Below are 27,873 nucleotides of genomic sequence, written 5' to 3' on the forward strand. Positions count from 1 at the left end.
GATCTAGGCTAAAGGGAGAATCTTCTCTTTGAGAAAGTGTACAACTAGGCATTCGGTTTGAATAGGGTGAACAACTAGACATCTCAGTACATCAGTATAGTGTTCTTCCCCAAAACAGCAAAGACTTGAGGTGACGTCACACACACACAAAAACGAACCTAACGTAGCAGGTGTAAAATAAAAGCCTTAAGAGGGGGGTCCCCACATCCGGTTTTCAAGGGGAAATTAAGCTAGTTTGAAGATACCGTATCCGAGCTCCTGCTGAGGGTGTAAAAAACAGGAAAATAGCCTACAACCACCACAACTAAATAGGAAATGTGTAGTGCGTTAGATGCTGTGGTCAGTCAGCCTTGCCCACTGAAATACAGACGAACGCTAATGTTTCCCTTTGCATTTCTCACAATTCCCATAGCAGAAATCAGATGACTGAAAGAGCAATTGAGTTCTCCACTTCTACCCACAACCCAAATTGAATCTAACAGCTATTGTCCTGGCCTGAAAGGTGAAAATGAAACAAAGTAACTTCTACTGCCAACTATGTAAAAATAGCCTACAGTATAATGTCAACAAATAAAAACATTGCAGCCTGCAGGTAGAAAATATCCTTATAAAAATAAGTATCCTATAAATCACAATGGCAAATTTTACAGTCCCCATAATTTTTTCCTGTAAACTGACATCCCCATAGAATTTAGTACAGCCATGGTGTTATGGAGCTGTCTCGGAAGAGCTGTCCGTCTATAAACAGTTTGTCCACAATGAGAAAGGCACGCTTACCCCTCTCCCTCGGTTGCCTCTGTACAGGATACAGCCTCTTGCGATGTTCATTTATCTCCCGGTGAAATTGGTCATTGAGACCAAATTTGGTCCCTTTAAGCTCCCTTCCTCTGCTTTTGATCAGCTCCTTTTGTTGATAGTGTTCAAATTTCTGCAATGATCAGTCGGGGACCCTTGGTCTTTCCACTCCGAGCACCAAGTCTGTGCACTCAGTGGAAAGCCAACTTGTTTACAGTCTCAAGAGGAAGTTTCAAGGCGGATTGCACAAACTCTGATCGCCCCCTCTGGATTATTGGATGCATCTTCAGGAATCCCAGAAAATGTTAGATTTTGACACATGCTTCGGGTTTTATATCTAGTAGCGACTCCCTCATCCCCCTGTTTTCCCTGAGTATACAATCCATATTGGAATCGTTGCTTTCAAAGGCAGTTTGGAACTCGGTAGTGAGTGTTGCAACGTTGCTCCTACACGTTCCCACTTACAATTGACCGGGGCAGCTCTAGCAGGGCAGAAAATTGACGAACTGACTTGTTGGAAAGGTGGCATCCTATGACGGTGCCACGTTGAAGGTCACTGAGCTCTTCAGTAAGGCCATTCTACTGCCAATGTTTGACTATGGAGATTGCATGGCTGTGTGCTTGATTTTATACAACTGAAATAGCCAAATCCACTCATTTGAAGGGGTGACCACATATACACATTATATATATACATACATATACACACACACACCTCAAATACCTTGTACCCGTACTGGTACTTCCTGTATATAGCTCCACATTGGTCTGGTACTGATACTCCCTGTATATAGCTGCACATTGATGTGGTACTGGTACTCCCTGTATATAGCTCCACATTGATGTGGTACTGGTACTTCCTGTATATAGCTCCACATTGGTCTGGTACTGGTACTCCCTGTATATAGCTCCACATTGATGTGGTACTTCCTGTAAATAGCTCCACATTGGTCTGGTACTGGTACTCCCTGTATATAGCTCCACATTGATCTGGTACTGGTCCTCCCTGTATATAGCTCCACATTGATGTGGTACTGGTACTTCCTGTATATAGCTCCACATTGATGTGGTACTGGTACTTCCTGTATATAGCTCCACATTGATGTGGTACTGGTACTTCCTGTATATAGCTCCACATTGATGTGGTACTGGTACTTCCTGTATATAGCTCCACATTGATGTGGTACTGGTACTCCCTGTATATAGCTCCACATTGATGTGGTACTGGTACTTCCTGTATATAGCTCCACATTGATGTGGTACTGGTACTTCCTGTATATAGCTGCACATTGATCTGGTACTCCATGTATATAGCTCCACATTGATGTGGTACTGGTACTTCCTGTATATAGCTCCACATTGGTCTGGTACTGGTACTCCCATGTATATAGCTGCACATTGATCTGGTACTCCATGTATATAGCTTAATTCTTGTGCATTTTATTCCTCGTGTTGCCATTATTATTTATTCTGATGAACAGGGCCAGTCACAGCAGCAGGTTACGCTTCATCTCCAAATCCTTCAGTACTTTGTTTTGACACCAGAAGGTAAGTGCCTAGGTTTGGAGAGACCCACACTCTCATCCTGCACAGCTCCTAATATGGAAATTCAACTCAGGTTGTTCATTCACAGGATAACCAGCCAACTTCATGGTACATTATTCAATGTCTTTCATTTGCATAAATGAGTGTTTTCAATCAATGTGCTATTTCTTTTTTTATAAACAAGTACAGAAATTGCATTTTTAAAGGAAATTGACGCCACTATTTCGACATATTTTCCTGTCCTTGAGAGGAAATGCACTTTTAGGTTCGACCTCCGAAGAATGACGATGGCTACTTACACATATTCACAAATTGGGTGTGGGAATTTACACGTGGAGTTGATAAACATCAACAAATAGGGCACTGACAGCTGTCAGTGTACCGAGCTAGCACGCTAACCTTATCTATAGTACATGTAGCTAGCTTGCCATCAAGCTAACCATATCTAGCTAGCTAATCTGTTGTTGCTGGGTTCTTTTTAAACTACAATGTATTCAACAGATTAGCCAGCTGGCTCTATGGCTGGTTCTGGATTTCTCATAAGCATTGATTTAGGTTAAATTTAGCCCAGTGATTTCCATCTGTGGCGATCTTTGACTTTGCCATCTATTGTTTTCTCCAAAGTTTTGGCATTGCATCGTCCATAAATTGCGGCCGCGAATCCACCATAGAAATAGTTCAAAAGAATAAGATGACGCTCCGGTAATATCAGTAACTATGGAAAGATAGCTGATGACTTTTTCTACATTGTAATGGACACTGCAACTTTTGGTAGGTAGGCTGCTGGCAGGCAATGAAGTGAAATGATAGGCTACAATTACTGCTCATGATCATGCACGCTGCAAATTACATGAAACTATAAGCAGTGAACTACACTGTAAAAAAGGTTTTTGCGATTAAGTCAAAATAACTTATTTAATCTATTCAAGTCAACTAAATGTGCAAAATGTGTTGATTTGACAAATGTTAAGTTGTCTTCAACTCAACAAAAGCTGTAAAAATGTCAAATCTAGTTCAGTTAGCAGAGAACAATTTGCTCAGTCAACTTTCAAATCAGAACTAATAAGTCAAATAAACTAAAACAAGATCCTAGTTGTGTTGACAAAAAGTGACATGTTATATTAACTACAAGTCATTACATTGTCTTAACTTATAAAATCATGTTGAATCAGCTATGAACTATGTGTTCACTCAACATTCAAATTAGATCCACTAAGTCAAATGAACTAAATGAAGACAACAGTTGTCTTGACTTTAAATGTCAAGTCAAGATAACTTACAAAATTAAGTTAATGTACAGATTTGTAGTTAAGTTAAATTGGCTAAGACCTATGTGTTCATTTAACTTTTAAGTCAGAACCAAGAAGTAAAATCAGTGGTCTGTGCATCTGCCTCCGGTGCACATGTACTGTTGTGTGGGTTTGAACTTCTTCATTACTGCCCTAATACTGTACATATTGTTTAATAGTGGAAGAAAAAATATATATTTTTGAATTTGTGAGTGTTCTTGCCTTTCCACATTGTGATTGATGAAAAATGCATATTCCATGCCATTACCTTATTTTTATACCCAGTTAAAAAGGGAGCCATGGAAGGCCACAATACAGCTCCTTTTTTCATAAGTAAGAATCCCTATGGGGTGCCAACAATTGTCATTTTGTTGATTGTTTTGTTTTAAATGGAATTTGATTAATGCAACTTTGCTGGAGTGATTTCCCCCATATTCCTTGCAGCCAATAAATTCTTTTTTTTTTTTTGTGAGGGCAAAAGTCACATGCAATATCTCATTTTCTCATTTCTGACACCAATGCAGCAAATGTTAAAGAATTTGGAGCCACATAGCATGAACTGTGTCAATTGTATGGGCTATGGGTTCATATTGTGTTAGCTGAGGGTTACAGGTTTTTACTGCTTGGCCTTAGTTACATATTTAATAACCTGCATAATAGTACAAATGCTTCTAATTAGTATTGGGTTTTAAACCCTTCTTTTACCAAAATATGATTTAAAAACCTAAGAATATTCTAATGATTAATTAGCCTAATCTTGCAAGTAGTAATGTTAGTATATACTTTGTTATTTACAATTGTTAGTTTGGGTGTAATGAGATGTTATGTTAAGCAAACCATGTTATAAAAATTAATTTAGCATTATAGCTTGAATCGATCAATTTCAGAATAATTTGTAAATAATTAACATATTAACTAAAGTAAATAAAGAATGTTTATGTACACATTCTTTTTTAGATTCTTGGAAATCCAAAAGCATTATTCCTTCAATGGATGAAGTGTAACTGTAAGTACTGCAGATTTGACACATCAAATCAACGCATCCTTATTAGACATTACAAATTGAAGCATCGACATTATGCAAGAACCTCCCCATTACTATGTATGCATCAAGACTGTCCGTGCATCTTTAAAACAGAAATGGCACTCAAGAAGCATTTGACTCAACACCAAAGAAATAAATGAAACAGTTACTGCTTGTATAAAATGTTACCTCTGTAATTTTTCTGAGCCCTCCTGACTGGGTAACTGTTGATGCAGCAATGATGACTACTTTCTCATTATAAAATTGAGTAAATTAATGTTTTTCCCTCATGAATCTGCACACAATACCCCATAATGACAAAGCGAAAACAGGTTTAATTTTTGTGAAAAAGATACCTTTACATAAGTATTCAGACCCTTTGCTATGAGACTTGAAATGTAGCTCAGGTGCATCCTGGTTCCATTGATCATCCTTGAGATGTTTCTACATTGGATTCCACCTGTGGTCAATTCAATTGATTGGAAAATATATGGAAAGGCACACACCCGTCTATATAAGGTCCCACAGTCGACAGTGCATGTCAGAGCAAAAAGCAAGCCATGAGGTCGAAGGAATTGTCCGTAGAGCTCCAAGACAGGATTGTGTCAAGGCACAGATCTGGGGAAGGGTACCAACAAAATTCTGCAGAATTGAAGGTACCCAACAACAGTGGCCTCCATCATTCTTAAATGGAAGAAGTTCGGAACCATGAAGACTCTTTCTAGAGCTGGCTGCCTGGCCAAACTGAGCAATCGGGGCAGAAGGGCCTTGGTCAGGGAGGTAACCAAGAACCCAATGGTCACTCTGACAGAGCTCCAGAGTTCTTCTGTGGAGATGGGAGAAACTTCCAGAAGGACAGCCATCTCTGCAGCACTCCACCAATCAGGCTTTTATGGTAGAGTGGCCAGATGGAAGCCACTCCTCAGTAAAAAGCACATGACAGCCCACTTGGAGTTTGCCAAAAGGCACCTAAAGACTCTCAGACCATGAGAAACAAGATTCTCTGGTCTGATGAAACCAAGATTGGACTCTTTGGCCTGAATGCCAAGTGTGCCATTCATGAATGCTGAATGGCACACATACACAATCCATGTCTCAATTGTCTTAAGAGTTAAAAATCCTTCTTTAACCCGTCACCTCCCCTTCATCTACACCAGGGGTTCTTAAACTTTTTCAGCCTGGGACCCAAATGAGAAATTCTGTGTTTTCCTGGGACCCAAGCGTAGGAAAATATGCAACTATACATAAATATTGGTACATTTCATTGCCCTTATGCCTAAAAGAAATGCAATATAGACAAACATAACAATAAAATGAAATATCCATATAAATATCTGTTAATGTTTATTTTCCCCCATTAAAAAGACATTCTTACATATGTCTAGGATGGAACTGTTGATGTTAAAATACAATACATCATTTTCATTCCGAACTGGAATCAACAGATTGAAAACACACGCAGGCTTTTTGATAGTACAACCCTAAATAACAGTACAGATTAAAAATAATGATCAGGCCTACTGTACCTCTGACTTTAGAATTATTGTTGAAAAAAGTATAGGTTGGAACTGTTGCTGTTAAAATACAATACATGTTTTTTTTTATTCTGAACTGGAATAAACTGATTGATCACAGCACACAGATGTAGACCAGAAAACAAACAAACACACACACACCTAATGAGAGCATATCTATTTTCAGTGCTTTGTTTTTGACAGTGCAACACTGAGGTTATGCTCAGCCTTGAAACTGTTTCTGTACTTGTTTAAGTATGTCAGAGTTGAGAACCGTGACACGCATGTGGTGCCAGAACGTCTACTGCTTTCTCAGTCAGGCAGGAGACTGCTTCCTCCTGTAGATGAGCAACCCAGAACTGTGTGATTGACTCAAAAAGCATCTTGCTTCAATCAGTTTATTCCAGTTAAGAATAAAAATGATTGTATTTTAACAGCAAAAGTTCCAACCTAGACTAGTTTTCAACAATCATTTATACAGTAAATGTACAGTGGGCCTGATCACTTTTCATGTTAATCTGTACTGTTACTAGGGTTGCACTATTAGTAGCTAGCTTGCTTTGGCGAATGTTAGCTATTAGCTGTGTACAAGGCCAGGGGATTGTTTGAAAGAGAAACTCACATCTACTACTGAGTTAGTTCGTACTCCCTTACTTCTGCTTATCATCACCAACAATGCCTTGCTGACTTACTTTTCCACTGTCTAAGCACTGTTTCCTGAGGGATTCTGCCCTGTTTTGAAAGAACTCCCTGGGTTTACCATCATATTATTTTGTTCGTTATGACTCATTAGTAAGCACTTCCCCGCACAAAACACATCGTGCTCCTCGTTATAAGTTTGTATGAAAGAGAAAGAAAGTTATATACGTTTCATGACAATTGATCTCAGTCAGAACTTGTGGCTAGCATGAGCCAATTTATGACATCGGTGAGTGATGGTGAGAATGACAAGTCAGTGGCAGAGCGCATCATCTGCTGCTGAACGACAGCGCTGCATCGTGTGTGTCGCGGAGTGATCTTCAAGAAAACGGCAGAAAAAAGATCCGGTAAACCGCGAAGCACAAGGGCATCTCGCTCACACTACCGCAGCTGCCAAACTGAGCAGAGACCGCTGCTAAACAGAGCGCAAATGCACTTGGCCAAATCAATTCCGTAATTCATTAAATAATTATACATTTACTCTGACACATACTTTGAAGCTGATCTACACTGACTGAACAGTGAAGTGGATTTAACAGGTGACATCAATAAGGGATCATTGCTTTCACCTGGCCAGTTGGTAATGGAAGGGGCAGGTGTTCCTAATGTTTTGTACACTGTATATATAGATTTTTTAAATACAGACTAGTTAAAAGTGAAAATTGACAAATTATCCAATGGATTAAGCCCATTTTCTGCAAAAAAAATATATATATATACAATTGGTGCAAAAAAAATCATACGTTTGCACTCCATATTTTACTTGTATCCATGGCTCAGGCAATAAAGTGGACACAAGGCTGTTTGGCTCATCTCATTCAGGAAGAGGGATACATTTGCAGCGGTTTCTGATTAATAAACAATTAGCGGGTGATAACATTTAAATAAAACCCAGCCCAGAAACATATGTTGAAAATAATTTGTACATGTCACAGGCAAAGTCACTGCATTCACACGGATTTGCACTTCAAGCCCAACTTGAAGTTCGGATGTCACTTCAAGCCCAACTAGTTATATCATTGACTAAAACGATTACCATTTATTGACTTAAATCGTTGTGCAACAGCATGGGTAAACTCTGGCCAACGTATTTCAGGTCGAAAAAGTGGATTTCTACTAATGTGGACGTTTAAAAAGTTTGGTCAGCCTTAGTAACGTTAGGATTTATCCCACACTTAGATTACTAGCTAAGTGTAGGATAAGTGTAGGATAACCACTGCTGATCCAGCCAGGTTCCCATGAGCGTCCCACTCTCCCCCATGACCGAGGTAAAGAGAGTTTCATGTTGGATATTTGACAGATATTCACGCTTTCAAACCACTTGAGCCAGACTCCAAATAAATGTCATGATGTTGGAAAAATTGTGCACAACATTGCACAGGTCTAATTTTCACGATTTGGACATTCATTCACTTTCCAAAGCTAATAAACATGTGTAAATGTGTGCAGCATTTGGTATTCCTAATTGAATGTTAGGGAGCGTAAACAAAGTACAAGCCTTTTTTTACATAAACATTTTATTAGCTCCTGGGTCGTGAGACCTACTTGACTCAAACAATGTTCAGAATGTCCACCCTTCTATATTGCACACCCTTCAGTTTGTTCATTTTCATCTCACATGTTTTTATATACATTTTTCAAACTTTCACATTTCAATAGCTCCTTGGTCATGTTACCTACTGACTTCAAACAAGGTTCAGAATGTCCAGTCATTGGGCCTACACATTGCACACCCTTTAGTTTGTCCATTTTCATCTTGATTTTACATGAATTTTTATTTATTTAAAATGTCAATAGCTCCTTGGTCATGTGACCTATTGACTTCAAAGAAGGTCCAGAATGTCCACTGACTACCCTTATATAATGCATACCCTTTAGTTTGTCCATTTTCATCTCACTCGATTTTACATTGTTTTTTTCTTTCTTCGAGGCACTCAATGTCTTTAGACACGTGTGTGCTTTTCAAATCACAACTAAAAGTAATCTTGTGGATGAATCACAAAAGCATTTAGATGAGAGTATTATGAAGTCAGAGAAGGTGAAAGTGGAGGACATGATGAGAGATGAGTTATGAAGAAAGTGCAATGTCAGCAAAAAACAAAACATGTGGACAATCTTCCTTCAGACGTGAATTCATGTCAGTTCTTAAACATTTGCAGTCTTCTGGAGGAAAATAGTTTTTTCTGCCCTGGGATAATCGATGTTCTAATGGACACTTACATGGCCATTTTCCCCCTATGGAGTGGGATACTGCTGGGTGACCTTACAAGATATTGTAATGTGACCAACACAACATTGCAATCAGTGAAATCACAGGACACCAACTGCTATGTGGAACAGTGGTTCTGGATAATGAAGCATTCCATTTCGCAAGAGAAGAAATTCCTCCATCCAGCTGAATCCATTTTGAAAATGCATGCCACCCTCCAAGGAAGGTAAAGGGAGCACATAATAAAACATGATCTGCCAGAATCCCTGTTCACTAAATCCCCCTACCGCAACAAGTCGTTGGACCAGGAAGAGGAGCAGTGGGCCAAGAGACAAAGAAAATACTCACCTCACAAGTCCAAGTCAAAGTATTTCCAGCCCCCAGACAATTACCTGAGCCAAAGAAGAAGGGCAAAAAGAAACCAGCAGGGAAGGCAAACCACAAGAAATATGAGAGCAGGGATGAGGAAACATCACTCCAACACAATGAGGCTGCAGGCCAGGTATGTTGGTTTTTTTATGTTAATAGATTGTGATAGTTTGTTTTCAGTTCATGTTTAAGCAAACAATAACTCTTCTAAATGTGTTTCATTTGCATATTGCAGGTCACAGCTCTGTGGCGAAACAATTGCGAGGTGGTCGTTGCTGTTGAGGTCTACAGACAAAAAGTCCTCTTTCCTTCTCCATCAATCAGTGTTTAAAACTGCAGCCCCACAAATGGCTTGTGGGTGAGGTAATAAATACCAGTCATAACATGACAATAATAACAATGCTGTCATTGATTTCTTGAATGTGGACCAGAACCACTGGGAGTTCATTGTGAGTAAAATCCTTCTTCCAAAATTGATTTAGGTACATTTTTGTGAAGAGGTATGAGGGTTGTGATATGGGTGATTTAATTGTAAAATAATTTAAGGGATCTATACATTTCTATATTTCTTCCCCAGTATCTGCATGAACCATTGACTCTGTGTTGGACAGAAAGAGGAGGAGGAATTGGAACACGCTGCATTCAAATTCAGGTCTTAGTTATTCCATTGCACTGGATCTAATACATATTAGCATTTTACATACATTCATAAGTGTTATAATTTTTTATAACATACAGTGAAAAACTCTTGGCTGCTAGCTCTGTCACTTTCAGACATGTGCAGAGCAGACTGAAGGGGGAAGAGTAGCTCTTGACTTGAACTAGAGGTTATGCAATATGGGTATATATCTACTGCACGCTTCTTAGGTGTGTAATTGACATGACCAAGGAGCTATTGAAATTTAAAACTATGAAAAATGTACATTACACCACATGATTTCACAGTACACAAACAAGTGTGCAATATATAAGGCTAGTCTGTGGACATTCTAAAGTTTGAGTCCAGTAGGTCACATGACCAAGTAGGTCACATGACCAAATTTGGAAAAGTTAATGTAAAAACATGTGAGATGAAAATGGACAAACTAAAGGGTGTGCAATGTGTAGGCCCACTGTGTGGACATTCTGAACCTTGTTTGAAGTTGGTAGGTTACATGACCAAGGAGCTATTGAAATTTTTAAGTTAGAAAAATTCATGTAAACTCGAGTGAGATGAAAATGGACAAACTAAAGGGTGTGCAATATATAAGGGTAGTCAGTGTACATTCTGAACCTTGTTTTAAGTCAGTAGGTCACATGACCAAGGAGTTATTGAAAGTTTAAAGTTTGAAAAAGTCATGTAAAAACGTGTGAGATGAAAAATTGACAAACTAAAGGGTGTGCAATGTGTAGGCCCACTGAGTGTACTTTCTGAACCTTGTTTGAAGTCAGTAGGTCATATGACCAAAGAGCTATTGAAATTCAAAAATGTAAATAAATAATTTAAAATAGTGCGAGATGTAAATCGACAAAATGTTGTCACTATGTTGACGGTCCCCAACTGCTGTTGATGGACGCAAGGAAACCTACAGGCGAATATTCGTCGAATATCCAACATGGAACTCCCTTTACCTCGGTTTCCCCATAACAGTCTGACCCTCGGCTAGCTGTGTTTTGTTTCCCGCCGACAGGCAGATCATGATTTGGCCAGAATACAAAACAGACGCAGCCGGAGACATCCTGACCTTGGCTGTTAGCCCAGTTAAACCCTTAATTTTGGGGTTAACATTTCCATAGCCGTACATCAGCAATAGTTCGGGGCTCTTCCAATGCTCCATCCATCCTCCGCTTCAGACACGAGTCTTGTTAGCTACAGTAGCTAGCTCGCTTTAAAGCTAACGTTAGGTCGTCAATTAAATACCGGTCGTTAGGAATACGTTAGCTGCGAGTTGCTATATTTTGGTTAGTGTTCTTACATTTAAGCAATTTAAATGGAACATTAACTTACCATATCATAAACGTTCAAAATTATCATCTCGTTTGCCATCGGGAATTTCTTCCGGTCCTGATGCACTTTCGTCAGTTTCTTTCCGATCCACACACTAACTAGTTATTTTTACTTATTTGTTGCACTTGTTTTATCTAGTTAGCTAGCTTGCTAACTACTAGGTTAATAGTACAAACAGGCAAATTATACCTTCAGTTCAGCAAGTAGTCCCGCATCCGAAAACGTTGTGCAATTTTCTCCATAAGCAAACAGCTGTGCAAGGCAGTCGGCTGGCTGGCAATATAGCTACAGTACTGACTGGAGACCGTTTGCAATGAAATAGAGTTGTTAGCGAACGTACATCTTTTCTGCGTGAAATTGCCATTCAAACATCAAAATGAAATATCTTCTAAGAACTATTTTCTAAGTTGAATAGTATTTTCCCACAAAAATATCCAACTGAAAATGTACACAATTCTCAGATAACGGGTGGCCACTGTTGGGCTGTAGTGAAGCGCTTTGTACCGATACATCGACAGTCGTTTAATCAACCTGGAAATCGCTGATTTCGCAGCTATCAATTAATCAACCTAACATTTATAAATACAAAATCTTATGATGCCTCTGAGAAACGTTATCAAATAGCTATTGCTTTAAATAATCCATCTAATCTAGCAAAAGAGTAATGACAACTGAAGGTTAGACATAACTACTCAGCTTTGGTTTATATTCTCCTTGGTTTATTACAGTTTTTGAAAGAGCACCAAGAAATCAAGACAAAAAGTTCAAAGTTAAACATTACTTTTGGGATTGGTTCTTAAACATCTTATTTCAATTCCATTAACTGCAAAGACATGTTGGAGACAGTAACAATCTATAAAATACATGACTGAAAGATGCATAACTGACGTTAAACATATAATTACAAACAGTAAGATTTAAATAAAACCACTTTTAGTGAAAGTATTTTAATTACCTATTCATATTTATGCCTTTTGGTTGCCAGCAGATTCCTGAAAATAGTCACATATCGACAGTAACTGTAGCCCAGTATGCAGAGTGAGAAAATTGTAAAAACAATGGCCACATATGTAGTTAGATGCTGATACTTCCTGAAATGAAAAAGAATGCAAAGATATTTGGTGCGCAATTGACCTAGAACATGTAAGCAATGCTGAAAAGCAATATGTCAGGTTATTTATCATGGCCATTTTCTCTGCCCCATAACTTACGGAATTGTAATGCCATAGGTCTGGACTGCAAACACAGCATGAAGGTCACAGAAGCTGAGAAGAGAAAATAGATGAAGCTATTGAAGGCAGTATTCCATTTTATTTTAATCTTTGATATAGAAAAATACAATTTAACAGGACCTGCTGAAAAGCACCGATAGTATATCGCCATGAGGTTAAAATGTGTTTGACAGCTGCCACGTTGTGGCCGCCACCTGTTACTACAAGAAATTATCAGCAGGGACCAATGACTTTCTAGGCATGGACACATGTAAGGCACACAAACAAGTCCCCTCAACAATGTCACCTAAATAACATTTCTGAGGTGTATGCTACAAAGCAGGATCAATGACTTAGCCAGCTTACTTGCCAAAATATTCTGAAATAAAAGTTTATTTGAAAGATAAGCTTGAAATGGGATTGATCTAATTGACTCAACAACCAAAAACATATCTAAGATTCCAACACCATCATTAAGTTTGCCGACAACACGACGGTGGTAGGCCTGATCACCAATGACGATGAGGCAGCCTATAGGGAGGATGTCAGAGACCTGGCAGTGTGGTGCCAGGACACTCTCTTCCTCAACTTGGGCAAGACAAAGGAGATGATTGTGGACTACAGAAAACTGAGGGCCGAACACGCCCACATTTACATCGACGGGGCTGTAGTGGAGCGGGTCGAGAGATTCAAGTTCCTCAGTGTCCACATCAATAAGGATCTATCATGGTCCAAACACACCAGCAGTTGTTAAGATGTCACGACAATGCCTCTTCCCTCTCAGGAGGCTGAAAAGATTTGGCATGGGCCCGCAGATCCTCAAAAAGTTCTACAGCTGCACCATTGAGAGCATCTTGACTGGCTGCATCAACGCTTGGTATGGCAACTGCTCGGCATCCGACCGCAAGGCGCTACAGAGGGTACTGCGTATGCCCCAGTACCTCACTAGGGCCGAACTCCCTGCCATGCAGGACCTCTATACACTGACCCCCTTTATTATTTATCTTCATTATTTTGCACTGGCTCGATGCAGTCACTCAACTCTACCCACACACTCACATACTACAGACACTCCAACACACACACATGCATATTGACGCCACACTCACATAAGACACTCACACACACTGCTGCTACTCAGTTCATTCTACACTGAACTAAAATAAACTCAACATGTAAAGTGTTGTTTCACGAGCTGAAATAAAAGATCCCAGAAATGTTCTATACTCACAAAAAGCTTACTTCTCTCAAATGTTGGCACAAAGTTGTTTACATCCGTTAGTGAGAATTTCTCCTTTGCCAAGATAATCCATCCACCTGACAGGTGGGGCATATCAAGAAGCTGATTAAACATGATCATTACACAGGTGCACCTTGTGCTGGGGACAATAACAGGCCATTCTAAAATGTACAGTTTTGTCACACAACAAAATGCCACAGATGTCAAGTTGAGGGAGCGTGCAATTGGCATGCTGACTGCAGCAATGTCCACCAGAGCTGTTGCCAGAATTGAACGTTCACTGTTCTACCATAAGTTGAAAATGTCCCAGTTCTTCCATGGCCTGCATACTAGCCAAACATGTCACCCATTGAGCATGTTTGGGATGCTCTGGATCATTGTGTATGACACCGTGTTCCATTTCCCGCCAATATCCAGAAACTTCGCACAGTCATTGAAGAGGAGTGGGACAGCATTCCAAAGGCCACAAATCAACAGCCTGATCAACTCTAGATGGAGATGTGTTGCGCACCAGATACTGACAGGTTTTCTGATCCACGTTCCTACTTTTTTTTAAGGTCTCTGTGACCAACAGATGCATATCTGTATTCCCAGTCATGTGAAATCCAGTTTCGGGCATAATGAATTTATTTAAATTGACAGATTTCCTTGAACTGTAACTCAGTAAAATCTTTGAAATTGCTGGATGTTGCGTTTATATTTTTGTCAGTGTATATTCTGATTGCCTAGTCACTTTTACCCCTACACACATGTACATACTGTATTACCTCAATTACCTTGTACCCCTGCACATTGACTCAGTCCTGGTACTCCCTGTATATAGCCTTGTTATTGTGTTACTATTTCCTTCTTTATTAAGCAAATATTTGTCTTACTTTTTAACTCTGCATTGTTGGGAATGGGCTTGTAAGTAAGAATTATACTGTAAAGTCTAAACCTGGTTGTATTTGGAGCGTGTGACCAATAAAATGTGATTTGTGTGCGTTCGTTTCGGTTCAAAGGTGATGGAGTAAGTTATTTGTTCTGCAACCACTGGGGGTCCCAATAAAACCACAGGACAGTGGCAGGGTTGGGATGCATTCCACAAATGAAATTCTCTCTCCCTGTAAATTCAATTGAATTAAATTCAAATTCCAGGTCAGTCTTTGAATTCAGAGATCATTAAATTCCTCTCAATTCCAATGTCAGGTAAATTCCCAAAATTCGATCCCCGATTCAACATTATCCCCCAACAATTGCACAAATTATAATTCAATTCCCTCAGGGTTTCAGGCTGGTCATGCCACCATTCAGCCTAGCTATACTGGAAATATATAAATACAATTTGAAATTATATTTTTGAAATCCTGCAGTCAACTTTTGATACTAAGTCCATTAATTCCATTGACTGGGAAATGTACAAATATCAAATTCCAATTCAATAGATTAAATGTTTTTATAATACTAATTCAAACAGTCCAATTCCAATTCCATAACTTGAAGGTTGTTGAAATTTCTAATTGAATTCAACATAAATTCTCCACTTGATGAGTGAATTCAAGAATTTAATTGGAATTTCAAATTAAATTGGAATTGACCCCAACCCTGGACAGTGGTCATTCACCTGTAATTGGGGTCCAGTATCTTGACATTAAACACATAGGTAGCACTGTCCACCTGGGAAAACGTCAGAAAGTTTTTGGAGCTTCTGTTCATTATTTCATAAGGCTGGTCCAGGTTCTCCAACTTGCCAGGGCTGACCTTAAAACAAGTCCTGTAGTTCTGGAACGGGGATAAGAAGAATCTACATTTATAGAACAATGTTTCTGGCATGTAGAAATGTATACAGATCATGAGAACTACAGTATATAAAGAGTACAGCTCTGTACCTCCGGACCCCAGGCCTCCTCCAGGCTTTTCCCCCCAGTCAGCATGGAAAACCAGGTCTGAGATTCATGGAGACAGGCAACCTGAAGGAGCCCCAGTGAGCATACCGGTAAGGAAAATTCAAACCCATCCCCCACACACACACACACTCCAAGTTCACTTATTTGATAAAGGAGTATAAACTGTACCTGGCGCATGGTTGCATTAAACGAATAGTCCTTCCGACCAAATCTGTCCCATACTATGAAGTTGGCGTCGACGTTCCTAACATAGTTGTCTCCATCATACCTGATTACATAAAAAAAATTAAAAAATGTAATCACGCATAGAAATATGTGAACCAATAAGAATTCCTCTAATAGTTTTAGTCATTCCTATTAATGTATCATTTTCTTTTTTTGACTTACAGGTCAATGCTTGGGAGAAATGGATTTTTATAGTGCGTTTTGAGTAGACATCCAAATTTCTCCCAGTCGTAATGCACAACCTATAACAATAATAAATGCATAACCAATGATGAAGGCAATTTAACTTACTTTAAACATCACATTTAACTACAACACTAAAATGTCAGCATTTTAATACTCAAACTATTTCCATTTCTAGCCTCAGGTGCAATACTAGCTACAGTAGTTTCAGTACATATCTATACTAGCAAACAGGAACATGTAGTACTGTGTATTTCTGACAAGCGCAAACTAAATTACTTACTATATCGCCTTGTTGTGGATCTCTGAGTACAGACCTAAGAGGAAAGAGAATGTTTGAATGCAGAGAACTGATACTAATAGGAGACAATACAGTCTCTCAACATCCTTGATTACCTTAAAATGGTGTAGTTGGTGAGGCTGTGCATCTCACAAGGCATTCCCCAAGGCCTGGAAATAACAAGAAGGCATCACTACAATGTGGTCCTTTGTAGCTCAGTGGGTAGAGCATGGCGCTTGTGACGCCAGGATAGTGGGTTTGATTCCCGGGATCACCCATACGTAAAATGCATGCATGACTGTAAGTCACTTTGGGTAAAAGCATGAACGTTTATCAGTTAAAGAATAGATCAGTCCACCGTCACACTAACTCTGTCTAGAGAATATAAATCTTACAGAATAGTTTCCACTTACCTAGCAACACGGATATGTCTGTTTGGTGGGCAGCCAACATTAAAATGGGATATCTGTCAACAATATGAGAGTTGGTAAATAACAATGTGCTACAGTAAAATATAGATGCAGTAACTGTTGAATATGTTTGAAAAATTATTACCCGACTCATTGGCAAATTACAAGTGTTGCCAATCTGGTTGGGTACTAGTTCCAGGGTAACAATGCCACTTGTTTCTTTCCTGTGAGGTAAATTAACAGTTTACGTGAATATATTCCCAAAACTGATAAATTAAGCCTTTGAATGAACATCAATCACAAAATGACAAACAAAAAGGACTGACGTCAAATGTGTATAACTCGTTGCATCACTGTAATCCACTTTCTGGCTGATTATAAATGTCTGAAAAATAAAATAAAAGCATCAAGTAAGTCTTTAGAAATGTAGTCATGGTAACTCGTCATGTATCCGTTTCACTGAGCATTAGCAAAGTTTAGCAAAAGAACAAAACATGCTACAAATCGGTGGACAGGAAATCTGTAAAGAGCAACACTATCGCTCCAGTTTCTGGGAATGACATAATCAATACAGTAACAGCCTCACCGTGTTCACTGTGTCCACACTGTTCACACCCTCAAAGTGAGACTTCTGCTCAATATGAAGCAGGTCCGCATTGTTGCTGAGGAACTTCACGTGCACACCTTTTCCCTCTGGGTAGACTATCTGAGCCCACAGAACCATCTGGTCTCCCTTATCCATGTTATAGGAAATGGTGTTCATACTGTGCTCAAAGGAGATGAAGGGACAGTCATGGTAGCTGCCCTTCATGGCGCTCTTAGTCTCCATCAACATGGGGTACTTCTGGACGTGCAGCCCCTCAGGTGTCAGGGTGAGCATGTTGATCTGCTCTTTCTGGTTGAGGTAGAGGACCATGCGACTGTCCGGCTCCATCCACTTGTGCAAGCGCACCACCTCGTGCATGCCCACTTTACAGTAGAACAGGATATTGTTCTCCATCTTCACCAGCATGTTCCAGGAGTGATCTGAGGCAGAAATTAAAAGATGCACACCAATAAACCTTTTTAGGAAAAAAAAAGGTGCTATCTAGAACGTAAACGGGTTCTTCGGATGTCCCCATAGGAGAACCCTTTGAAGAACCCTTGTGGTTCCAGGTAGAACCCTTTTGGTTCCAAGTAGAACTGTTTTTTGGGTTCCATGTAGAAGCCTTTCCAAACGAATGAAATCTTCTTCTAATTCTCTGCTATTCAAATCTGAAATAATATCAGAATTATCTGGTACCGATCAAACGTTACAGCTGTTTAAGTAACCGCATCAACAAAATGTACTCACATTTTTATAAACAACTGAACTTTTGACCACTTTCCCAATAGGTTTGACAAAAAGTGAGGGGATGAAATCATCTACTTCTCTGCTATTCAAATCTGTCAGCGGAACAAAAATATCTGCATCGTATCTATACAGTTGTTTTAGTAACTGGGGTTTTTCCTAGCCACCGTGCTTCTACACCTGCATTGCTTGCTGTTTGGGGTTTTAGGCTGGGTTTCTGTACAGCACTTTGAGATATCAGCTGATGTAAGAAGGACTTTATAAATATATTTGATTAACACGTTTTCCAAACTGCCACCGTTTTGACCACTTCCAACAAGTCAGACAAAAATGTAGAGGGTATGAAATCTTCCCCTACTTCTCTGCTATTGACATCTGGTGTATGAAAAAAAAAAAATTCTTATACCAATAAAAAATTGCAGGTGTTTGTAGTTTAGAGTGACGAAAAAGCTAGATAACGTCAGTTAACAGCTCTGTTATGTCTCATCATTGAGTACGTTTACATGCACAGTAATAATTTGATATTAAACTGATTACTGCAGTAGGCAGATTATGCAATAGTCATGTAAACACTTTACTCTGCTTATCTTTATGGGCGTACGGTCAAAATCGAAGTAAGCATGCGCTGATTAAAACTGGTTCTGAGCAATCATTCGAATTATTAGGACATGTAAACACCTTAAACGGCATTCCAGCTGTGTATTTGATCTGCCAATGTGCTAGCACAAGCCCAGCGAGCCTCCCTCTTTAGTGTGAGTAAGTTCAGAACAACTGAATGTACACTACCATTCAAAAGTTTGGGGTCACTTAGAAATGTCCTTGTTTTTGAAAGAAAAGCAAATTTTTTGTCCATTAAAATAACATCAAATTTAACATAAATAGTGTAGACATTGTTAATGTTGTAAATGACTATTGTAGCTGGAAACAGCAGATTTTTTTTATGGAATATCTACATAGGCGTACAGAGGCCCATTATCAGCAATCATCACTCCTGTGTTCCAATGGCACGTTGTGTTAGAGGCATTAGGTAGCCTGTAGATTCTTATAAATTTGACTATCCACAATAATCTCATTATTGTGTACATGTAACCGTACTCATTGAGCAGCTCAAACAGAACTGTTGCTATGGATACTCACACAAAGGTAGATAAAAAGGTTATAGCTGTTTGTCAAGAGTTCAGTGACGAAAAGCAGGTACTGTAGCTAACATCAGCTAAGAGCACTCTCGTATCGCATCATTGAGCAGCACAAATCGAGCCGTTGCAATGGATACCAATGCATTCAATTCCAAAAAAGGCCCATAGACTAGAATGTTAAAAATACAAAAATTCTAGACCCCATCTCCTCTTTCACCGCTTAAGCTATTAACTCCAAATCAACGGTGATATGTTTAGACGGACCCTACTTAGATTGCTTGTTGTCAAAAGATTTTTGATACTATATATCATTTTTGAACTATAACCATTAATGTGCATAAATTAAGATAGGTTTGAATGAGAACCATATGAATACAACCATATGAATACAGAGGTAGCACTTCAAAATGGTCCTGCATTGGCCAATTAAGCTACAAGACCAACTTTAAAACATTCAGGCTATCAAATTCTTTAATACATTTATAAACTATAACTAAATAAATGTGCATACATTTGTATTCAAGAAGTCAACAGTAATTCTTGAACCGTTCAAGCTAGGGACACCAAGCCAACTTTCACAGGTTCAGGTTATCCTAACGTCAAATTCTTTACACATTTTATCAACTGTAACTATATACAGTGCATTTGGAAAGTATTCAAACCCCTTGACTTTTTCATTTTTTGTTACGTTACGGCCGTATTATAACATTTATTAAATTAATGTTGTTTTCCTCATCAATCTACCCCATAATGACAATGCGATACCACACAGTGGCCTCCATCAATCTTAAATGGAAGAAGTTTGAAACCACAAAGACTCTTCCTACAGCTTGCTGCCCGGCCAAACTGAGCAATCGGGGGAGAAGGGCCTTGGTCAGGGAGGTGACTAAGAACCCGATTGTCATTCTGACAGCTTCAGAGTTCTTCTGTGGAGATGGTTGTCCTTCTGGAAGGTTCTCCCATCTCTGCAGCACTCCACCAATCAGGCCTTTATAGTAGAGTGGGCAGACGGAAACCACTCCTCAGAAAAAAGGCACACGACAGCCCGCTTGGAGTTTGCCAAAAGGCACCTAAAGGACTCTGACGAAACCAAGATTGAACTCTTTGGCCTGATTGCCATGCTTCACCTCTGGAAGAAACTTGGCACCATCCCAACAGTGAAACATGGTGGTGGCAGCATGTTTTTCAGCGACAGAGACTGGGAGTAGTCAGGATCGAGGGAAAGATGAACGGAGCAAAGTACAGAGAGATCCTTGATGAAAACCTGCTTCAGAGCGCTCAAGACTTCTGACTGGGGCGAAGGTTCACCTTCCAACAGGACAACAACCTTAAGCACACAGCCAAGACAACGCAGGATTGGCTTTGGGACATGTCTCTGAATGTCCTTGAGTGGCCCAGCCAGAGCATGGACTTGAACCCGATAGAACATCTCTGGAGAGAACTGAAAGTATCTGTGCAGTGACGCTCCCCATTGGGAATGGGAGAAACTCTCCAAATACACGTGTGCCAAGCTTGTAGCTTCATACCCAAGAAGACTCAAGGCTGTAATCGCTGGCAAAGGTGCTTCAACAAAGAACTGAGTAAATGGTCTGAATACTTATGTAAATGTGATATTTCAGTTGTTATTTTTATTTGCTGTTTTTGCTTTGTCATTATGGGCTATTGTGTGTAGATCGATGAGGGAAAAACATTTTAATCAATTTTAGAATAAGGCTGTAACATAACAAAATGTGGGAAAAAAATCAAGGGGTCTGAATACTTTCCGAATGCACTGTACATTTGCATTAAATAACACCAACAGTAGGTAGCCTAGTGGTTAGAGCTTTGGGCTCCCCGAGCTGACAAGGTAAACAATCTGTTGCCCCTGAGCAAGGCAGTTAACACGCTGTTCCTCGGGCGTGGGGATGTCGATTTAAGGCAGCCTCCCGCACCTCTCTGATTCAGAAGGGTTGTGTTAAATGCGGAAGACACATTTTAGTTGAAGGCATTCAATTGTACAACTGACTAGGTATCCCTCTTTCCCTAACTCTTGAACCATTCAAGCAAGAGACACCAAACCAACTTTCATATGTTCTGGCTATCCTAACTTTTTATCTACCTACTTTTTCAACTATAACCAGTTCCCACCTTTACTACTGCAGACACTACCACTACTATAACGTTTTTCAAAACTTAACAGTTTAAAACGGCTTTGCTTTAATTAAATAGTAAAGTAAAACTTCTACCATTACCACAAAAATATTTTTAAAGAAGTAACGCAAGTTCCAGCAATTGTACTACATGTACAATTACCATCTAGTTATTAAATATTATTCTGCACGCTACTCATCTTATGTCACGCTTACTCCCGCTCCCCCTCTCCAGTGCTCGACATCGCCGTTCTACTAACCATCGGTCCTGGCAACCATCATTACGCACACCTGCTCCCCATCATTACGCAAACCTGGACTTCATCATCACCTTGATTACATTCACATTCCGTACACTTCTCATGTTTTGTTTATCTGCATTCTTCATTATTAAACTCACCTTCTGCACCTGCTTCCTGATTCCCGGCATATATGTGACATCTTATACAGTTGAAACTAAAAACGCTGTTCAAACTTCAAAACTTGTAAAATGGTCTGGAATAGTGCTTTCATTTAATGTTTTGATATCTTTTTTTTTTTTTTACAATCTTCATTCACTGTAATGGGACTTTTTTCAACATTCTAAAGCTCCCCATTGTGACATCATGACTTCCAACATTCACTGTAAACAATGTGACTTTTGACACAAACAGCTACTTTGACCACTTTCCCAACAAGTTAGACAAAAACTTAGAGGGTACGACATCTTGGTCTACTTCTCTGCTATTCAAATTTGGAATCGGAACAGAATTATCTTCTACATGACAAACGATATAAAAACAATTGTAACCGCATCAACAACTTTTCCTCTCAACTTTTTGAAACAACTGCTGTTTTGACCACTTACCGAACAAGTTAACTAAACTACTTGGTCTACTTCTCTGCTAATCAAATCTGGAATCGGAACAGAAATATCTTGTACAGAGCTAACGATACAACTGTTTTAGTAACCGCATCAACAACTTTGTCTAATTGTTTTCAAACAACTGCCGTTTTGATCACTTTCTCAACTAGTTAGACAAAAAGTTAGAGGGTAGGACATCTTAGTCTACTTCTGTGCTATTCAAATCTGGAAATATGAGCAGAAATATCTACTACCAATCAAGAGGTACTGCTGTTTTAGTAACCACATCAACTATTTTAGCTAACTTCCCAGTGTTGAATAGAAGTGGGGACTCGACTCCAAAAGAATCCTGGAGTCAGGGCGCAGAGGAGCTTTGGAACGCTGCCAGAAGGAGCAGGCGGATGGATCGCCACCGCAGTGAGGCTCCCGTGTTCCATCCTGGTGATCGCGTCTGGCTCTCCACCAGGAACCTCCCACTCTGCCTGTCCTGGAGTCGTTCACTACTGTTGAATTAACTACCATGGAACTTTTCAGAACTTTCAAATGATAACAATGGGGGAGCATATTCTAAGCATGACACAATGAGTAAACAGTAACTTTTGACTCAAATCAGCGACCTTCACTTTTCCCGACAACGCATCGTAGACAAAAAATGAGAGGGTATGACACCTTGGTCTACTTCTGATGTTCAAATGTGAAATCTAAACAGCCATAACTACTACCAATAACTACCCCCCCCCCCCCCCCACACATACCATCCATATTCCTTTATCACACCAATCAGTCCAACTTAACCTCCTTTCATCCCTCCTTTCACCAGTCCTTCCACAACCACAAAAATACTTGTAAAGAGCTAAAGCAAGCCCCACCAATTTTTCTTCATGGAAAATTACCATCTATACTGAATAAAAATATAAAACGCAACATGTTAAGTGTTGGTCCCATGTTTCATGAGCTGAAATAAAGATCCCAGAAATGTTCCATATGCACAAAAAGGTTATTTCTCGAATATGTTCCGTACAAAAATCCCTGTTACTGAGCATTTCCCCTTTGCCATGATAATCGTTCTACCTGACAGGAGTGGCATATCAAGAAGCTGATTAAACAGCATGATCATTAGACAGGTGCACCTTGTGCTAGGGACAATAAAAGGCCACTCTAAAATGTGCAGTTTTGTCACACAACACAATGCACACGCGCACATTTTGAGTCAGGGTGCAATTGGAATCCTCTGCAGGAATGTCCACCAGAGCTGTTGCCAGAGAATGAAATGTTAATTTCTCTACCATAAGCCGCCTCCAGCCTCATGTCATGTCAAACTCTTTGCGTTCCGACGGAGGTCAATCATTGTTAATAGAGCTGTCCGCAACGATGCGTTGGAGATGCCGCACTAGGCAGCAGTGCGTTCTGTGTACCGCATGTGTTCAATATTTTTAACTCAAGCTTTGCTTTACCGTGCGGTGGTACAAACAGAAGTTCATAAACAGTCAAGCCAGTAGGCTAGCTATCTAATTACAAAGCTAACCCCTTTGCTAGACAGCTTAGCTAAGAAATTACCAGCACCTAGCTTCCACTTTCCAGCAAATTATTTCACATTCAACTGACCAAGGAATCCAATAATATTAGCAATGTGTCTCCATTCAGCATTTTTAGCATGGAGATCCCGGTAGCAATCGGCGCTTTGGTCGAACAGGGCAGGGAACCCAGAGACAGCGAAAATGACCTTCTCCATGCTGCAAACCTTTCTGCAGCCCTGCGAAGCACATGTGCGTCAAGTTCCAGTTCCCACAAATATCCAGCAACTTCGCACAGCCATTGAAGAGGAGTGGGACGACATTCCACAGGTCACAATCTATGCGAAGGAGATGTGTTGCGCTGCATGAGGCAAATGGTGGTCATACCAGATACTGACTGGTTTTCTGATCCACGCCACTACCTTTTTGTGACCAACAGATGAATATTTGTACACCCAGGCATGTGAAATCCATAGATTAGGGCCTGGTTAATTAATTTTAATTGACTGATTTCCTTAAATGAACAAACTCAGTCAAATCTTTAAAATTGTTGCATTTATATTTTTGTTTAGTGTAGTTTAAATAAATAAAAATTATACAACTTAGTCCAATAGAATCACAGCAGGTCTTTGAATGTACCAAAAAGATTCAGGAGATCTTACCCAAGGCCACTTGGTGAATCTTACTGCCAAAGGCTGCAGCACTGAGATGTGATGCGTTGAAGGGTCTGATCTCACCCCACTCGTTGTCATTGTGAAAGCTATAGAGGATGGTGTCTTTGTTCCACAGCAGCAGGGATGCATCGGCTGATTCCAGGAAGCGCATTTCAAATGGACCTTTAGGGATGTCCTTCAGCTTAAACTTGGTCATGAATGTGCTGGTTATCCAACTAGGGACCAGTTCGTTGTAACTGGTGAGGAAGTTGCGTGAGATAGCGCCTGGGACGGAGTACATCACCAGAGTGGCCAGGGAGGCCGGGTGGGAACCGAATGATGCTGTTAAATAGGTGACTCTTGGAGGAACCTTCAACACAATTTTTAGGAAATTCTCCCTACCCGGGTTTTTAAATTTCTTTGGGCCCACAAGCAACAAATTGTCTTTCCACACAATTAAAGAGCTCAGTTCCACATCCTGAAAACGCAGAAGAAAATGCGTTGAGAAACAATATATGACTTTTGTCTTATCTGGACTAAACCCAAGTTATTTACAAGTGATTAAATGTGGAGATGGAAGGACTACACCTTTGATCTTCATAATTACTTTGATTTTCACATTTAATCACATTGAATCCCTTTGGGAGGAGCTGATGCTTACCTGAACAGGGTAGTTACTAGCGCAGCACGTTCTTTGATAGAGGCCCATCACTCCACTCGTGGGAAGTTGAGGATGTTCTGTCAGCACACGATCCTGGTTGTCCCTCCAGTAGAGGGCGCCATCTATTCTAAATATGATGCCGTCCTCAAGAAGAGCAGCTTGGTCCACAGTGAAATATCCCCCGGGAGGGACAGGCAACGTTCCTGGGTCCACCTTCAGCTCCTCAGAGGTGAGGAAAGCATTCTTGGTTATGAGGGTGCCTGTGTCGGAGAGGAGCAGGCCGCGGTAGAGCTCACAGGTGCCCCACACCACGGATAAAGGGCTTCCTGGGGCCAGACGCAAAGACACCTCCCTCTCCCCATTGGGCTCTGCGGGTTCTGGCCAGTAGAATGTGTGCTGACCGTCTATGACAAAGCGATGTTGGAAACTGATTGGCTGACCATAAATGTGAAAATCGTTGAATCTTTCATCACCAGGGATGACTGCTTCCCAGTACCTATGGTAGAGGGTATATATTGTGCATTATTGGTACGTCAGAATTAGTTTTTTATGATATGGCTTAGGGTGGTATGCTTACCCATCTTTCTGGAAATGCCCCAGGTGTGTCTGCTTAGATTTTAACTTGATCACTGGGTACTGTCCGTTATTGTAGAAGTGCTTAGTGATATATCTTGATTGCTGAGGGACAACAATGCAACTGAAAATCGTAAGTACAATTTAGATACTTTTTATGAATTTCTGACAGAGATGACGATGCCAGAACTGGTCTCACCGTTGAGGGTACAAGTGCAGTGTTGTTAATTTCAGCAGAGTCTGCTTGCTCTGGATCAATGATCCACATTCTCACTTTCTGAAAGAAAAACAGACACAATTTACATTGTTGAAAAAGTTAATGATCTTCCTGCTAAGCTGCCATTTATTACTAAAGCTTTGTGTTGTAAAATACATTTTACCTTGGAGCTTGTTTCTGCTGAACCTCTAAAGGAGAACAATTTAAAACAGCCATTATTAAACACACAAAAAAGCTAGAATCCATATTCCACAAAATACAGAGAATAGTATTTTACCTGTCAATAGGCACTACAGCATACCAGATAAAACTGAAAAATGAATCGCTGATGAAAAGATATCGTGCCTCTTCTTCCTCTGGTGACTGTTCAAATCATGCAATACAATGTATTACAAATAAATAACAATTTAAACAATAAGGCTTTTTGATGGTATATTTTTTTGTTAACATTCAGTTCAAATGAAGAAGGTACTTACAGACACCAATGGCTTTACCATTTGGAAACCAGGAGAAGTGCATTTCATGATGGCATTTGGGGAGCTAAGTGGAGTTCACAATAAAAACAATAGTGCCAGACAGAAGTCAAGGCAATGAAGGCATCCTTTAAAACCCATGAGGAACTGTAAACTATTGTTCAATAATTACATACACTACATCTGCAGATGCCAAATGGTGACTGTTTCATCATATTTTTCCTTTACCTTTTGTTGTTGACATTACAACACTCTGGATACTCCCATTCAACAAAGTCAGATCCATCATACTTGAGGAAAACCTAAATATAAAACTAGTTTTAAACACACTGAAGTCTGAGTAGCTATTACAACCTTATACTTGGGGTTATAATATGAAAAGAGTGTGTAACTAATTTGATATATTTAACAATAATCAATGGGAAATTGAACAGTAGGAAATATATATTCCTTCCAAGCATATGCATATTCTTCCCATGCACCTGAATTGTTTTAATTGCTAGTGTGCTAGTGGAACCAATCTAGTACTATCCTGTTGGCTATAGTTAGCCAGCATTAGCGTTAGCTAGTGTCTTTGCTAATAGTTAGAAGTTAAGAGTACTTACCGCATTTTGTAGTGTAAATAAGTTTTCATCCTCCAAAATATTATTGTATCTGTAAAATAAATTAATAGATTATATTTACAGGAACACATTATTAACTACTTGATACTCCCTTTTTGTAAGCTTAGTTAGCTTGCTAAAAAGATACGAAGAGGCTACGTAAACTTGCTAATAACGTTCGCCCATGTTATCTAGCTGGATAATTTATTTTGGCCAGAATGGGTAGTTAGATAGTTTAATTACCTCCATACTCCAAAGATTAATTCGATTTTCAGAAGTACAAGGAAAGCCAGAAATAAAGGTAACCCCCTCATCCTGTCTAGCTTGATATTTAGCCACTTGCTAGCTCACAGAGGCGGATAAAAGAATTTGGCTCGCTCTTTTTTGGGCGTTGTGGCTGCGTTCCAGACAGCCAACTAATTTTGGGTGCGTTCGTAAATTCACGCAGAATAAAATAGATGGATTTACAAATACACAACACCCGTCGAATATGACCGGTGTCAGTTGACGTCGTGGGAAAAAACGGTATGAAATTATTACCAGCATCAGTTACAATCTCCAACCCTACTCATCGGCCAGAGCGCGTCCGGTGTGAACGCTCATAGAGCGCAGCGCTCTAGATTTACAAACGGACAATCTGACAACGCTCAGAATTTACTAACGCCGAGAGAGCACTCTGCGCGCACTCTGGCACTCCAGAGGGAATTTACAAACACACCATATTATGCAGTCACGTGATGGAGTTTATGGAACGTTAGAAATCATTCTGTATTTGTGAAGATCTGAGACAAATCATGTATGTATCGGATATCTACCAAATAGAAAAAATATAGTGATGGGCATTCAGTCTTTTCGGGGAGCCTGATATTTTTTGT

General features: G+C 39.8%; 2 protein-coding genes across 3 annotated transcripts in view; both read right to left on the reverse strand.

The window, feature by feature from the left end:
* Nucleotides 1-11,934, reverse strand: part of LOC106610824 (deubiquitinase DESI2) — a 48,545-nt gene extending 36,611 nt beyond the window's left edge. The window contains exon 1 of one of the 2 annotated variants that reach the window (XM_014210445.3): nucleotides 11,621-11,934. Coding sequence is in view for 1 of the 2 variants with exons in the window: in XM_014210439.3 (XP_014065914.1) it covers nucleotides 11,432-11,470 (39 nt within the window). In the remaining variant the exon portion in view is untranslated. Of the gene's footprint in view, nucleotides 1-11,431 lie in introns of both variants that reach the window. The other variant, XM_014210439.3, reaches the window with a different exon arrangement.
* A 204-nt stretch (nucleotides 11,935-12,138) lies between these two features.
* catspere (catsper channel auxiliary subunit epsilon) lies at nucleotides 12,139-27,661 on the reverse strand. Its single transcript, XM_082970612.1, has 21 exons — nucleotides 27,002-27,661; nucleotides 26,625-26,698; nucleotides 26,400-26,463; nucleotides 26,201-26,286; nucleotides 26,087-26,111; nucleotides 25,906-25,983; nucleotides 25,711-25,811; nucleotides 25,134-25,629; nucleotides 24,482-24,950; nucleotides 17,453-17,892; nucleotides 17,193-17,251; nucleotides 17,012-17,090; nucleotides 16,870-16,922; nucleotides 16,573-16,626; nucleotides 16,460-16,493; nucleotides 16,156-16,235; nucleotides 15,937-16,036; nucleotides 15,751-15,831; nucleotides 15,486-15,643; nucleotides 12,643-12,696; nucleotides 12,139-12,522 (listed from the first exon to the last, which is right to left on the reverse strand). Exons 3-21 carry the CDS (start codon nucleotides 26,445-26,447, stop codon nucleotides 12,387-12,389), a joined length of 2,631 nt encoding a protein of 876 aa, XP_082826738.1. The 5' UTR covers nucleotides 26,448-26,463; nucleotides 26,625-26,698; nucleotides 27,002-27,661; the 3' UTR covers nucleotides 12,139-12,386.
* Nucleotides 27,662-27,873: the final 212 nt, after the last annotated feature.

The sequence above is a fragment of the Salmo salar genome, chromosome 28 (assembly GCF_965601325.2).
Source record: "Salmo salar chromosome 28, fSalSal1, whole genome shotgun sequence".
NCBI lineage: Eukaryota > Metazoa > Chordata > Actinopteri > Salmoniformes > Salmonidae > Salmo > Salmo salar.

Excerpts from the sequence above, each read along its gene's own strand:
- catspere (XM_082970612.1), bottom strand. The coding sequence starts at position 26,447 with ATGAAATGCACTTCTCCTGGTTTCCAAATGGTAAAGCCATTGGTGTCT. Across the intron at positions 24,951-25,133 it reads CTAGTAACTACCCTGTTCAG|GATGTGGAACTGAGCTCTTT; the intron begins GTAAGCATCAGC and ends CTGCGTTTTCAG. Across the intron at positions 17,091-17,192 it reads ACGAGTTATACACATTTGAC|GAAAGAAACAAGTGGCATTG; the intron begins GTCAGTCCTTTT and ends TTTACCTCACAG.